Source organism: Bombus pascuorum, chromosome 5 (assembly GCF_905332965.1).
Source record: "Bombus pascuorum chromosome 5, iyBomPasc1.1, whole genome shotgun sequence".
Taxonomy (NCBI): Eukaryota; Metazoa; Arthropoda; class Insecta; order Hymenoptera; family Apidae; genus Bombus; species Bombus pascuorum.
Genome location: NC_083492.1, coordinates 9142725 through 9159341, shown reverse-complemented (window position 1 = coordinate 9159341; position 16617 = coordinate 9142725). Strand labels below are relative to the sequence as shown.

General features: G+C 36.4%; 1 protein-coding gene across 3 annotated transcripts in view; it reads left to right on the top strand.

Moving 5' to 3' along the window:
• LOC132907249 (UNC93-like protein) overlaps positions 1 to 16617 on the top strand; it is a 55068-nt gene that overhangs the window by 32507 nt on the left and 5944 nt on the right. For all 3 annotated transcript variants that reach the window (XM_060960157.1, XM_060960160.1, XM_060960158.1), the window contains exons 4-5: positions 10477 to 10639; positions 16292 to 16559. In XM_060960157.1, coding sequence (XP_060816140.1) covers positions 10477 to 10639; positions 16292 to 16559 — 431 coding nt within the window. The remainder of the gene's footprint in view (positions 1 to 10476; positions 10640 to 16291; positions 16560 to 16617) is intronic.

Sequence of the window (16617 nt, the reverse complement as noted above, 5' to 3'; positions counted from 1 at the left end):
TTATTGTTATATTTATCGTCATTTGGTTTCTACCATGCTATAAACAATTTCACACGACAGATTCGAATCTTAAGAAGATTTCCTAGACGTTTTTATCTGATTCGTCTGAAACGTTTTCAATAGGATTTACATTGTAAAACCAACACGTAATAATTGTAATTCATTACGTCGTGTTACTGCTGCTCTTTACTACAATATCATTACCAATAGCGAACGTGTCGTATCGTATCGCACAGTTCTCGACTTATCGTTTCAAGTCCATACTTGAATCGGCGCAGTTGCTTCACCAGCCAACCGTACTGTGTTATAACGGTTCAGAAGCCATTCCCGTGTGCATGTTGCAAGAGCAAAATCATCAGTGGGAAACTTTTGCACGGTAGATACACAGAGGCTGGCCGAGGAGGTCTTCGAGTTTCCGATTCACTCGCCAGCCCGTTTCCATCAGCTCTAGTCGCCTCTTATTCTTTCCTCCTGAGATAAAGCGATTCTTGCTGACCTTGCCGCATTGTTACGACCGCTGGTACCATGGATGACGTTATAATGGCGCTTAATGACGCTGGATTTTCTCTTCTTTTTATTTTTGCGCGCGTTAGCGATCTCCGTACCTGGCGAGAGCAACACACCGACACACGAAAGTATTTCAGCGCTCACCATAGACAATTTTTACGCGTATATCGTATGTACGGTAGAGCCTTCCTTATCCGGACTAACAGGGAGACAAACCTGTTCGGATAATGCAATTTTCGGATGATACAGCTACCGTTTTTCTCCTATGAAATTTCATTTATTCGAATACGCATTAATATTAATGGACTAATTCTTTCAATATTCTTGTCTATTTTATTCGTGTCTATTTTCACTGTTAAGTCATATAATTCTTTCAACGTAAGTAACTGCGTAGGGTTACATTCTTCCTGTACTTTGATATCATCGGAGCTTTTTATCGAATGCTTCGACATCAGAAGACAACTCTTCGTTACCACTTTCGTTGGCTGTTTTCATTCGTATAAAATCCTCGTTATTATCGTCTCTATCGAAATGAAACCGTTTAATTACACGAGTATATTTAAGGTGTTCCCACCGCTGATTCGAGTAATCTACGTGCTTTAGATAATTTTCAATATCATGCTCTTGTTTTCTAATATTTGTGATCGTGGCTTTTCCAACGTTATACATTTCTGCTAATCTTGTTGCACTTACATTGCAACTTACGTCGTGTTTTATTCCGACAATTAAAACGCTATTAGTTTCATACTAAACTCATACGATCAGAATTCACTCGATCGAATAAAACAAAGAGTACATTGTATACGAGCATGAATTAAATATGTATACAATTTGAAACGGAAAAAAGTGATCTCTTGATGAGAATTATTATGCTTCAAATAATAGAACGTTCAGATATTAGGGTATTCGTATTAGGGGAGCTCTACTGCATTATACAAAATACCCATTATCACTGTAATATCCATTTTAACGTTAATGGATATCGTATAAGATTTATGAAACTCTCTCAGGAAATATTAATTTTTTTGACATTGTATTCTAACACTTCTTTGTTCGGAATAGTACGAGGAATCAATAAATGCGAAAGAAACTGTGTTTTATTAAAAAAAAAAAAAAGGAAGGTACAATAGCATTTTGTAACTGCATTAATGCAATTGTATAAAAAAATTAAATTATAAAAAATCAAATTATTAAAAAAGAAAGAAAAGAAAGGTACAATAGTACTTTGTAACTGCATTAATGCAATTGTATAAAAAAAAATCGATTTACGATGATAGAGCTTGATAAAGAATGCAAATTGTTCCTCTACGATCTTTTTCTATCCGCAATAAGAACAGAGTTATAACCCGGCCCAGTTTCTAGACTCGCTGTGCATAATAAAATCAGCCATTCACGCAGTGTGTCAGTATTCCTCAACGGTGGAAGTCGAATAAATGAAAGATTCGTAACACCGTGTGTTCTGCAATGATTCTGCAATCGCTATTCTGACTGAGTTCTACTATCGACTGGCATAGTGGTCGCGACTAGTGTTGCAACTGCATATTACGTAGATCGGAAAGTTTTGTCGCTTTTACTCGTACATACGTTTATTGGTTTAGGTTTAGCAGTTTCTGTCAGGTAATGAAATATTCGAGCGAATACTTCTCCTTGTTAGATATCTCAATCGGAATTATTTTATTGTTCGATAAAATAGCAGCGAAATTGAAATATAAGAATATTTCGAACATCGTAACAAACATATATTAAATATAAACATTTTCATGGTATGAAAAAATAGTTTATCATATTGCTACAGACACTTTGATCTCTTCGCGCTACATAAAATTATGCGATCTAAGTGGAAGAAGAAAGATAGTAAGAACAAAGATATCGGACGAATCTTTGGAATTCCCTTTCATAATCGCAATACTGAAAAACAGAATTCGATATCTAATGTAAATTAAATGGAAAAAAATTGCAAATACAATGCTGCCTTAACGCAATGCTGACTCTTATCAATGAATTAATTGCGTGAAAATTCATTGTTCGAAGAAAAACTGTTGGAAATATACCGAGGAAATCTTCTAAAAAAAAAAAAAAGAAAAAGAAACGAAAGGAGTCAAAATAACGACATTCTTTTCGTGATATTCATTCTGTAATATAGTACTTGTGAATGAAACGACGTATTTACTTTCCTCGTTCACGGTATCGCGATAAATATCATTGTAATTTATAATTTTATAATTATATAATTAATAATTTTAGCTTATCTTGCGTTCAAACTTTTAATTATTACACCAATTGAAAATCATCTGACAATCATGGAAAATTGTTGTAGCTGGAATATCGTTTGTCCATGCTTATTTTTAGTTCATTCTTCATGCATTTCTCTAATTCCACGCTTCCTGTATCATTAAACGGTTCGAACAATGAAATACTTGCAGCGAAGAAGGTATCTTGTTGCATACATCAACGATACTTGTGCCGCATTTTACCTATCCTTATAGAATGCAATTATGATATCGTCTCTTTCATCGATTGAATGGAGTATTGTGAGACCGTGACATAAATCATAGCGACGGACAAATAAAAATGTAATTTCCATTAGGTAATAATAGTTTCCATCGCTCGTGTATGTGAAAAATAAAAAAGTTAATTTTTCCTATTTTTACTGTAATATCGCCGAGCAATTTTTTCCCTATTATTTCCAAAATTCTTTACGGTCTTTCGATTGTTCTGGTTTTCAAATCTTCTCGTAACGCTTGCAAATAAGATAAACATTTTTACAGCGTATTGACGTTTGTTTGTATGGCGGTTGGTAATCTGTGTCGCGAAAATTTAAAGTGCAAATTTAAAAATGCAGAAAAGAAAATACACAGAGTACATGAAACGTGAAAACACGAAACGTAAGATTTCTGTTTTATTAATAATATCTATTGATATTTGATTGATGAAAACCCAATTCTCTGCTTAGCTTCTATCTTTTTAGTTGCGGTCTTAAAGATATGAATTTGCTTAAACATCCGCGTCTAGCAATTTCTAAGATGTCAGATAAAGTATAGATATATAAATTATTGACTTGATTGAAATATGGTATATAAAACAAATTTGTACAGACAGGTAGAGGAAAGTTGAAGCAGAGGAATCTTATTTTCGATAAGCATCGAGTTATTTCTGTTTGAACTTGAGAACAAACAGGAACAAAGATAGTTACTACTCCTAATGACTAGTCTCCTTTGCTTTTCATTCTTCCTTCTTGTCTCTTCTCGCTTCCCTCCTTTTATTCCTTTTTCTCGTCTCTTCTCTCGCTTGTCTTCATTCTACTCTTTCCTTTTTCGTTTGCTCCTTGTGTTTCTTCTCTTCTTAGCTCCTTCTGTCTCTTTTCTTCCTTCGTTTCCTTCATTCTCTCGCTTCCATTCAGCGTTAAATTTTCCACAAATGCGTAAAAATCGGCCAATCTACGATTATCGCAATCATTCCCCTTCGCAACGAATATTTTCTCATATTTCTAGAACAATAAGGATTCGGTTTTCCCAGAAAAAAAAGGATGATTCACGTTTCTCGTACGTGACGTTCCATAAAATTCGAACACGTATCGATATTAAATCCGTATATATATATCTATCTATCTATACTAAGGTGGCCGGAAACCCGAGCGACCTTGCATTCGACAGAAGCTACTTAAACGCTTCGACGTTGTTTTATCGTGGTGAACGGTTTCGCGCGACCGATGTTTTCCACCTCGCGTTTGTCACACACACGTTTACGATCGATTAACGGTCCACGGCTAATACTTCATTCCATTCCGCAAACATATTTATGATCACTCCTTTTTCCTCCTTTCCTTCGCTTCTTCTTTTTTTTTTCTTTCTTTCTTCTTCGTTCATTAGATATATGTAGATATGTATAGTTAATACAGCTAGGAGTGTAATCGGTAGCGGACTATGAGTCAGGCATTCTTGAATTATGTATTTGGATTAGCCGATGGCTTGTTTAATGTTTACAAGCTGACACATTCTAGTTAGAATGTTCACGTGCATGACTTGCACGTACGTTGACATTCGTACCACGCACTGCACAATCGCAGACCAGGATCGAATAATATTTAACGTTCGACAATCTCGAGTCAATAAGATCTATGATTTGTATTAGGTATACGATGGCCAGTAGTAGATAACAGACAGTTTAAAAAGTAAACGACACAATATATCGTTATAAGTTTAGGAAATTAATTTGCATTTGACAAGTACGATGTGATAGTTGCGACGTATAACGCGTACAATGACTCGTCGAAATACCTACAAGCTTATAAATATTATAATTAGTGCAAAGTGCAAAAATGCACGAAATGCGTACTGTGTGCAACGATAAATATAGCGTGCAAAGTATAGCACCCAGCACAGTACTTAAGTAGATAAAACAAATTTTTCTATAAGTTCTCTGTCTCTTTATTTGTCTTTGTCGTGAGACAAACTTACATAAATATCCGCGGTGTAGTTACAAGAAACATTTTCAGATATCATTAGCGTGTTAAGGCTAAGGTCGGAGGTAAACTTGAGATCGAGGCCGGCGTTACGTTCGGCATGCGTTTGGCTTCGACATGAGTTCAGAAACGGAATCGCAGAAAGACTAAAATTTTTTGCGTTTACTCGTGAGCCAATCGTATGTACATACATGTTAATGTTTAAATATCAACGTCATCGCAAATAACGACCACGAATGATATAATCATTATGAATTCGTTCGTTCGGAATTTCCTAATTGAATTGTATAAAAATTTTGATCAAAGATATGTATCTAAGCGATGAAATAATTTGGAACAGTTGTTTCGTGTTTGTTAGCAAATCGATTCATAGAACAGTGCGAGTTAGAGCTACTTTAACGGAAATATAGTACGTAATATTAGGTTCGCGAACGTGAACGTTGACTCGTGGCGGTCGATGAAAACTTTGCGCAGGGGCAGGAGGATTTTATCTAGCACTTCCTCTCAACCGTCTTGGGAACTATGTTAATGAACATGATTGGCATCGTATTTAATGACGATATCTAACTGTTTGATTCTTGGAAGATCTTTACTTTAATAACGCTGTTAAAAATTGTTCTACGTAACTTGATGTTACTCGGTTCTTTTCGAAATGAAAGTAGTTACGTCGTATCGTTAAATCGTATATATGTTTTCTCATTTATGTTGTCGAATTAATATTACGTAATCAAAATTTAGTAAATTTATTATGTGCTGAAATATATCTTTATCTTATATATTGAGGCAATAAAAACAATTGTTATATGAACAAGGTTACATCACATTAACGATTTGATAAATACATAGTAATGTAATATTTCCTACGAGAACAGCTTCGTATTTGTTTCATTCTTAATAGAGCTGTTCCTTAAGAATAATTAAAATGTAGAAAAATGAGTGACGAGTTTCACGTAAAACTCTGTTTGTCGTTCGACGTTGAGAATGGAAATTATGCTCGCGAGTTCAGGAGGAAAGAAACAATACAGAACGATTTTCGCGTAACTAGGTTTACGTAAATCCTTGCCGACGAACTTTCGATTACCCAGACATCCAGTATCTAGCGTGTAATTAATTTACTGCTGTTCTCGAGTTCAATTCAGAAGATCATGTTAAGCCTCTTGCCCAGGAAATTTAGCGCTAAGAACGTAACCAATTGTACGCTATTCGCCATTAAACGTATTTCATTAGGATTTCGTGTTTCTTCTCATCTTCCATGTAAGTCACTTACACCACGAAATTCGTCGTGTTTTAAGGCAACAACAAGTCTTAAAACTTTCTTAAAACAGCGTACAGAGTACAGTGTAAAGCATACATATATTTGTCAAGTGACCAGAATATGTTTGTCCCTGATACAACTAGCGAGACTCGTTTCAACCGATGATTGGCCATTGCAAAATCTTCAAACAGACATCGATGACTCTGAGAATTGACAAGAAAATGTAAATAGAAAAGTATACTTCAGCGATGAAAAAAGTGTTAAGATTCAAGGTTTCGTTCGAATCTCTTTACGTTGGAATAAAATTAATTTACAAGTTCATTGGAAAGTAGTACACCTAGTAGTATATCCTGTCTTTAAAATACGATAATAATAAAAATAAGATAAATATAGGAATATTATAATAAATATATCAAGTAGACTATAAATCATATGAACGTATAAGACAGATATGTTTAGTAGATTCGATAATAGATTTCTAAACTTTCAGAAAAATATACAGATTTTCTTATTTTAACTCTTGAAATCTATCATGAACGCACTCCATTCGAATTTTATTTTAATACTATCTTGTCGCAATAATACCATCGCGACGTAATTATTTATAACCATTACGAACGATAATTTTTCTATCCTTTGTCCGTTGCTCAATGATAATAAAACGCAGAACGCCGCTTGTTTAATTTCGTTAATTCCACAATTTCAAAGAGATATACCGCTGCGAGATCTTACCCATCCTTGACCATTCAATGGTTTAAGGGTTAATAATCGCCAGAAATCCAAACAACAGAGATTCCTCGAGTCGTAAAACGTACCTTTGAATGCTGGCCACAAGAAGATGGCCACGGTCGTTTAGCACCAGGCCGTTTAAAATTTATTTGGCGAATTGGCGAACGTCGCTCGAGGCTACAGCGACTCTAAAAACCTCGGCTTCTCTCGTACGTCGGCCGGGTTGCTTCGTTCCACCGACTTTCTTCTGGCTGCTGAATCGCTGATCCCTCAGCCCCCTCAGGGTAGATCGTATTCAAGTGATCCGTGGCTAAATTTAGCGGCAGGATAATTTACCGGATTCTGTTGAACGGCTCTTTTACGAGTGTTCGCCTGCCTCTCTGCCTGACATGCTCGCCATGAGGATTTCCGCGATCTTTCTCTCTCGAAATTATCGACCTTCGTAGCCGATCGTGGATCCAGGGACTCGTGTAAAAATCCACCCTCTCCCTTCGTTCTCCGGCTGTGTTACGCGTTCGAACGTGTACACGCGTTTCACGTTCGACTTGAATTCGGAATTTTCTTTCGGTGAAAAAACCGTGACAAAAATTTGAACCGGTTTTTCGCCGAGATATAACGAACGTAGCCAGCCTTCATCGCGAAACGAAGCAAGTACGTACTACCACTTTGTACGGTGTACGGTGTACGTACAAGGTGTTCCACGCGAACGGGCCAAGATATAGCTACGGAAAGATAGAAGATGGAGAAGAAAGTTTCATTAGGCGAGATTCAGTGGTCTCGGATGATGGGCAATTTGAAGATTATTTTGAAGATTCTTTATTCGTCATCCGTATTTTTCTAAATAGAGCTACGCAGTTTCTCGTATAGCAATCGACGCATTTCTAATTCCGCTACGCTCTTTGCATCGTTTTCTTTCGTTCGTTTCGATCGTGTCTTCTTTCGTCGAAAATAGCGCGAAAAGAATCATCGTTGATTTGTTTGAATTTTTGCTTCGATGTTATGCTAAAACTTTTCTCCGTCGCCTCGTGCAAGACTTTAAGCTTACTAAAACGACAGTGAGATCGGCATATGCATAAAAGTTCGAGAACTACGATAATAAATATACACGAGAATACGTCGCAGAAAGACTTACGTCTTTCCCAGTTTTCCACTTCGTACATTTTACGAAATTAAATTTAACGATATTTATCTTCTAAGCGAAGTTATACTCTGCCAAAATTACACACTGACTGCTGTGAAGTAGCGAAAATTTTAAATACTTGAAATTCGACGAGAAGGTACCAAAATTACGAAAAGCTCCGATTTTCTTCTGTTTCCAGATAGCAGATAAACGACACTTTTAGGTTATTCGACTCAGTTGCGTGAAACATCCTGTATATGCACGTTAAGTCTGTTTCTGTGCGTATAAATGTACAGAGTTCATTCGAGGGAATTTTCAAGGAGAAGTTATTTCGTACACTATGTTTTTGTGAGACGAACGTATCGTAAGGTTGCAATGCTACGCTTAAGCTTCCCACATCTGATTTGGATAAACTTGAGCGTTAAAGTATACCGAGACTAGAATTTTATATCGTACCACTTGTAAAATTACTCCTTCGATCAACCGGTCGTGTCTTCTAGAGACGAACGTTCGTTTTAACGAGCCCGCGTCTTGTAAATGTAAAGTTTATTGCTCATTAAGTGTTGGTTTGCTTTATTACCGCGTAGATTGAAGATTCTGACGAAGATGGAACGATTAGCAACGAATCTCTTTCTCTGCTCTGAACCTGTGAAAAATGATTGATCCTGTCGTGTAATCAGAAATTTAATTATACAATATATCTTTACATAATATATTACTAAACAGTATAAGCATCGTTTCCTTAACAACTGTTTATTGTTTGTTAGATAGTTTCATCATTACTTTTCCATAAAACTTGTTTTTTTCTTAGCAGTAGATTCCTGGAAACGATTTTTATAATCTTCTAGAATATCCAGCTTCTTGTAATGAAAACAACGTTTCGTAAAAATCCAAATACCAATAAGATGATTTATTTTTTCTCAAAATAGAAGATCTTTCCTTTCTGTTGGAAAACAACGCTCCTTTTATAAAGCATCGTCAGATTTTTATTTTTAATTCGTGCGTTTCATATTCACCAAATAAACGTATAATACACGGTATATAACGAATTAAATCAACGATTAAAACTGCTATCGACAGCTTTTTGAACGATCCAGTAGCTAGAACGGTTACATTTTACCTATGGTAATTAACTGACCTTTGATACAAATTGAACTACGCATAGATAAATTTCTAAATAAAGAAAGCTGGGAATTCGAATTACTTTTGTCTTATTAGCCGCAACTGTTTAAACAATTATAATCTATCGCAGGTGTTTTGAGTGAAATGTTGTGCGTATGTAACTGTAAGAAGAGTTACAAGTTAATGCTTGAAGTGTCAGAAATCATATTTCAGAACAGGAAATACTTGTATTTGTCTTTGACAAATTCCTTTTGCATATCGTACTATTTCTATCACGATTAATATATTCCAACTGGTTGTTAATCAATCTACGGGCGTTCTACCTCACTGATTCCTGTCAACATTTCGCAATATATACATTTCGAATCATGGGAGTATCAAGGCTCCATTGACAGGCTTTACTGTCATAGGTGTTCGTGATTACTTATTTAGCATAGGAAACCGGCACCACAAATGTATTAGAATAAATATGCTGAGCCAGATAAGTCTCTACAACAATATACTTACCGTTTGATTGCGTCGTTACGCTATTCGAAAACTACAGGTTTTAAGCTACGGTTAAAAAAGCATGATGATATGCCACGTTCCTTTAGCTGATAAAACCAGACACTTAGTCCTAAATCTAGATAAAGCTACAATTTTGATAATATAAAATTGTATGAAAGTGTTTCGAACTTTTGAATTTGTTTTCTCGTAAGAGAATGTGGCATATCATCGTGTTTCTCCTTTGTAGCTTTTCTTATCACGTTTGAAGATTTCAAAATACCGATTGTCACAACATTTCAAGATACTTATCGTCGCAAATTATAGATTTGATTTCTTGCCAAACTTTATTTATCACTTACTCTTCTAAGGATTAGCATCTTTCGATCTCACAGCTTTTCTTTCACTTGGACCATTGAGATATTCGTCAAACACCGAGCATAGTATTTTCAATTATCGAACAGTAAATATCGAAGAGCCAATAAGAATGGATTTATCATAATCTTTTCCTCCTCTGGTGTTTATTTATTTTTCTTCCAAATTTAAAGACGGTGGAGCCTGAAAGTGCACGACGTTCGATCAGGAATTTACGAAAATCGCCGAAATTAACAGACATCCGTTTCCCGTGCGACACGGACAATTTTCACTTCCGACACCTGCGTCGTTTACCATTTCTGTGTCATTTCCACTTGTCGATTATGTCTGCAACCTCGAGGCAACTTCTCAAATTAGTCGCGCGACGAGAGCTTAGACTTAATTCGGACGGAATAACGAGAATTTTCCTCTTCCCTGTTGCAGGTATGGCGAGAAACAAAGAAAAGTGGACAGTCAAGAGCTCAGTGGTATACAATTGCTCTCGGCAACTGCTTATCAACTGAAGAAGCCTTATCAGCAGCTCCTTATACCAATCACAATATGGATCGGCATGGAGCAGGCGTTCATCGGTGCAGACTTTACACAAGTGAGTAATTAGCACTGTTGGCAACTTCTACGAAACTCTAATTTCACATCGATATAATCAAACGATGTCTTACGAGCAAAAATAAGCGCAGAAACACATTAGCTTTTCGCCTTCGATGTAAGAACTTGATTTTTGTTTAATAATCTATGAACGAGATTTTCTCGATAGAGAATGCTTAATCTTTGAAAACACGATGTCGTCGTACGTAATTACACGAATACTCATTTTGTGTATACATAATGATTTATATAATGGCACTTACGAATATTCCTTTTAATCGAGATATTATAGATATTAAATTTTGACGTAAGCGTAAACTATTTTTTATTTTTTATTGTTTTATCGTGTTTTGTATATCCGTATATTTATCCCATATTTGTTATTCCATTATTTTTATAATCTTCGTACGAACGTCAGTATCGTTCGTAGCTGTTATCGTTCAATTTTTATAACATACAGTCTGCGATTTATTTATACGTTCTAAGCGTATTACGATCGTTCGACGACGAATTCTTTCTGCGTGTAAAACTTTCTCTACGATCCTGCGACGAATAAACTAACAATTTCGACGTGTTTTATTGCGTTTGGACAAAAACCACGCATTTAAGGATTAAGTTAACGAGTTTCCAAGAGTTCGACGATATATTGTCCGACGGTTGCTTAACGACTCAGGCAATTATTTACGACTCACGAGGCAGAACAATCGAACAACAATGAGATTCGTATAACTTCGCCCACGCTGCTCGTTACAAAATGAACGAGCCCGTTGTCGGTGGAAGCTTGGTTCGATAAGACATCGATTACGAACCAACTATTATGCATTCGAGAATGAATCTCTTCACGTCGAAGGAACCGAAGCGAAGAATCGAGACGATCTCGTGGAACGTGACCGACCATTTAAAAGTATAATAATATTGGTTAGAATAATGGTTTACGCAGAATTATCCAGCCGATTATCCAAGAATTCTTCGTTGCTCGTTTCAGAAATTTGCAACACAATTTCAATGCTTCCACTCTGGCATATCGTAGCGCATTTATATCGTAGCACAATAAATAATTTTGTAACAGCAACATTTCTTTAGCAGAATTTTTATCATTAATTTTCATCATCGGTATACGCTAGAACTTGGTTCCTTTGCATTCCATTTATTCGCATCTCGTTGCTCGCGTTTTATTACAACTTCATTTACCGCAACGAGGTTTAATAGTTAATGGCCGATTAACCGAACTTTCGCCGATTAAATCCACTTACATATCCGAACGCGAGCTCCTATCGCGTGAACGAACGGCAATAAATAGCAAAGAAATGTACGAGTTATACGGATGACGGATATTTAAGAAAATTTATATTTTTAGAAATGAAGTGATTTTCAGGACCTAGCCAGGGATTCGTTTCACTCGTCAAATATTATAACTGGATACTGTTAACACTAGAACTACCGATAGGTAACACAAAGCGATTTTTGCCAAAACCAGTCAAAATGACTATTTTTATATTTATTGATTTCTTACTTTCTTATAGAAGCAATTCCATGTTATGTAGTATTTTTGGTATTGTTAATCCATCTGGAACCATGAACCTAAACGAGGGTCAACACATAAAATTGTAGAACCCGTCGTTTTGGCTAGTGTGGTATTTCTAGTGTTAGCATCTAGCTATCTAGCGATCGATCCGGAATTTTCTTGATAACTGATATCGTCATATCGAATGATACGCAGTAAAAATTTTAAAAACATATGGGAAATTGTATAAAACGAGGAAATTGATTAATTAGGGTTCGATAAACAGGTTGCAGGACCCTTTTACTCCTTGACAAGTACCAGTCAACATAACTGGTATTGGTATAAGCAGCCTTGATACAAAATTATTTTGAGTTTGAATACATAAAGACAAAATAAAATTCATTATATTATTCTTTTAGTTATCGTTGCGGGAAAAAATATAACGCAAACTAGGAATTGGAAAATAAATTTGTAAAACCAGTCAATTAAATAGTGTACATATTTTTACAAGCTACGCGCATTCTACCAGCTTCTACGTCCCTCGATTTCCCATAAACGCACTAAGAACACGTAATTTACGCGATTTTTATTACAAATAGCTACGTGAACATGATCTCATCGCCGATATCTCTACGTCATTTTGCAAACAAAAATCGAACAGGGGTTCGGTCGTAATATCTTACGTGGTATCGTCGTATGAACGTAATGGTATCATGTTGGACGATGAAAATCCATTGGATGAGAGAGAGAGAAAAAAAGAAGAAACGCAGTAACAAAAGCGAATAGTAAACTAAAATCGTTAATCATTATCCTCATCAGATGCAACACAAAAACCTGGCTAGGATCACCCGGATACTAACCGGATACAGAACGGCAGGTTCGTGATGCGTAACGGCCATGCGAGGTCGTACAATTGTTCTCCGGAAATACATGCTACTGATCACAGATATGCTGAAATATCGGCTGAAGCACGCATCCTTTGGCTTTTAAAGTGCTGAATGACTTTAAATTATAAGTTGTATAATATACGATTGGCTCTGCGTACAACTAAAAAATCGCCAGGATGAAAATGAATGGCGTATAAATACGGCATTGATCGTAAATATACGGTCGTATATATTCGATCGATCTTTGGCAATGCTGAATTTTCATACGCGAAAGGAAAAAGAACATTATCGTCTATTTCTTTGAGAAATTGGGTAAAGCGTGCGTTTGAAAGTTATCCATTAAAGAGATAATATTTTGCTAATGGTAGGCAAGGATTGTATAAGTATGTGAATCATTAGTATTAGTTAGTATACAACGGAGTGCAATATAATAGAGTGGATAAGAGGGGAGGTAGATATAGACAAGGAAAAGAATTTAGAGTTTAGTTAGATAGATATAAGGGCCATATAACGCCATAAGACTAAGAAAATGTAAAAAGCGTGATAGGTAAAGGAGGTGTAAAACTCGTCCAAAGCCGAAAGGCACGGACTAAGTAAAAATAAATAAATAATAAAAATAGTGTTAGTTAGTATTTTATTAATTAGTATTAGTTTGATATAATTTTCCTTTTTAATCTTGCGATTAGAATTTAGGAACCCGAGTTAGAAGTCTCCTGTAAATTCCTAGTTTGCCACGTTCGAGTACAAAGAGCCTCTCGAACAACGTTTGCACAAGATTTAACAATTATGAGGTTCTCAGAATGTCAATTTAGTTCTTTGCGATTATCTTGTAAAAATAATTTACGTAGCGTCATGTGTATAAGTGCAATGATCGTAAAGAATAAAATCGTCGTAGATCCTTGCAATTAAGTGACTAATTCCTATTTGAGATAAGCGCAAGTCTACCAGGTATGTTTTCGTGGTAATTCACATTACTAATGGACATTCCTTTAAATTTGGCAGGATGTAATTTAGTTACGAAATTCAAATAGAGAAACTCGTGGCAATTTCGTAGCAACAGTACGCGAAGCAGTGGCAAGTAATTTTCCATTCGTTCGTATAGATACGAGGGCAGATTGGAAAGTTCCCGGAATGACAATAGCAATAACAATTAATGCAATTCCCAGCGGCTATTCCTCAAACTTTCCCATCCGCCCTCGTACGTATTTCACCAACGTTCTTCGTCCTTTCTTGCCTTAATTTTTCTATTTCGATTTTGCTCTCGTTTCAACGAACGAATCGTTTGATTTAACAAACAACGAAATGGAAATAGATACGCGTTCGAACAGAAATCTCGTATTTAAATTTCTCCGTCTGAATTTCCCTATTTCTCCTTAAACGAATTGGAAATTATTTTCAATGCACTTGAAATATCATTTAACGTCGCAGAAATACGGATATCGGTTTTGAAAACGAACAAAACAGCGCAACAGGATTACTGACCAATCGATCATAGTGTCCACGTACCTACGAGCAGTGATATAAGTATAGACGTATGCGTATGCAAAATACGAGGAAAAAAGAGAAGGGGAAGAAAAGGAGCAAAAGGAGATGATACAGTTTGGAAGGTGAACCTGTTGGAAACCAGTTCGATGATGAAATATGTGGGCAAATTGGGCAAGGAATAAAGTAATTGGAAGAATAAACGCTACTGGAAAGCATCGGGGATGTTGGGATGCTGACTTCCATTGAATCAGCTGGTTCGACATGTTATAAATAGCCCAGAATCTTATTCTTGCAGCAATTCCCCGATACCACTTCCATACCTGGAATCTCGTGAACCAGTATTTCTTCTTTTTTTCTCGTTCTGCTGGTGCATCGATGCGATGGTGTGGCTGGACCCTGCGCAGCTATCACGCACACGAAGTGGCTAAATGAAAGCACGTAGGAACGACGAACGCATCTTCGCAGCATCCACAGTGTCAGCGAAATTTCTTTGATTCTGTAATCAAGTTTCCTTACTTTGGATTTACGTTTTCAGCGTTGTTTCGCACGTTATTGTGAGAATTTCCTCAAATTGTGTTATTTTTATTATTGTGTTTATTAAATATAGGAAAGAAATTTTTAGTTTCCACGTTACTTCGATCGTCTGAATTTATCGTTTTCTAATATTTTAGGTGTTTCGATTATATTATGATGCTATAATATATAATAATAATAATAATTTATTTAATTTCCATCTCGCGGCCAAGAAACGCGGTTTGGACTTACAGCTTCTCTAATCACGCACATCCTCGTCCGATCCTCTAACTCGTTCTTCCATACTTTGCTATCATATATTATAATTGTAATTCTTTTATGCGATTTCAAATATGGATTTACATTTCGTATGTACAAAAATAGGGACTAGATTAAAATAACAGAAAAACTCGAAAATAGTAAATTTCCATTTATCTCTTCTTTTCTTTGTTGAAGATATATAATAATTTCTCGATCATAAAAAATTATAACACATAACATACATTCGTAAGAAAACTACAACAATGAGATGCTCTCATTAACGAACACCCAGTATGCAGGATAAGATCGCTCACGATCGATTGATCACATTGATCAACTCCATACCGTAGAACTCTACTTATCCGGATTAGTCGGGAGACAAAAAGTTTATATAATTGGAGTTCGTATAATGGCAGTTTGCCAATTATCCCCGCTACCTGCCACTTTTCGTTCGTATAATAGGAGCTCGAGTTCAAATTGACGAACTGAAGAGGCGAAACTTCGATTAATCGAGCGTTAACCACGAAACATCGTTCGAACAAACGATGTTGGCGTAGAGGGGCTTCCATCGTAATTTTCAGAAGCAATGAAAATTTGCGAAAAATAATTGAACAAAAATACCAGCACTGTTTTCAATTTTATCGTACAAGCTACCATTATTTATGCTATCTTTGCGTCGTCGAACTCGCAGAAGATCGGTCATTCCTCGAGAATGAAACATCAAATCGTGTAACTTACGTAACGAAATTCAGAAACGAGGAAAAAGTAGAATCGACCACTTGCCTTACGACAGCCGCATAAAACTCAGCTGTTGAATACCATCGAACCTGTAATCTTTTTATTACGATCCTTTTCTATCAACTGGATTTCATCGATCCGTTACGAACCATGCAATGTATCCGCTACCTGTAACCAGACATTCCGTGAATCAATGCGAGATCATCTGTCACGTTTTCGCGAACTTTGCTGCATCTTAACCGTACTCGATCCTTCTCTTTTTCAGGCCTACATTTCCTGCGCGTTGGGTGTGCACCGGGTTGGCTACGTAATGATCTGCTTCGGAGTGGTGAACGCTATTTGCTCCTTGGTCTTCGGCTCTTTGATGAAATTCGTCGGAAGACAGCCACTTATGGTGCTGGGCGCTATCGTTCACGTTAGTCTTATCGTCGTGCTACTCCACTGGAAACCGCACCCCGATAACCCTTACGTTTTTTATACGGTTTCCGGGCTGTGGGGTGTTGGTGACGCGGTTTGGCAGACGCAAGTCAATGGTACGTATAACTTTGCTTTTGGAGAATACAGCAGAGCAATGGTTCTTGTCACTATGGT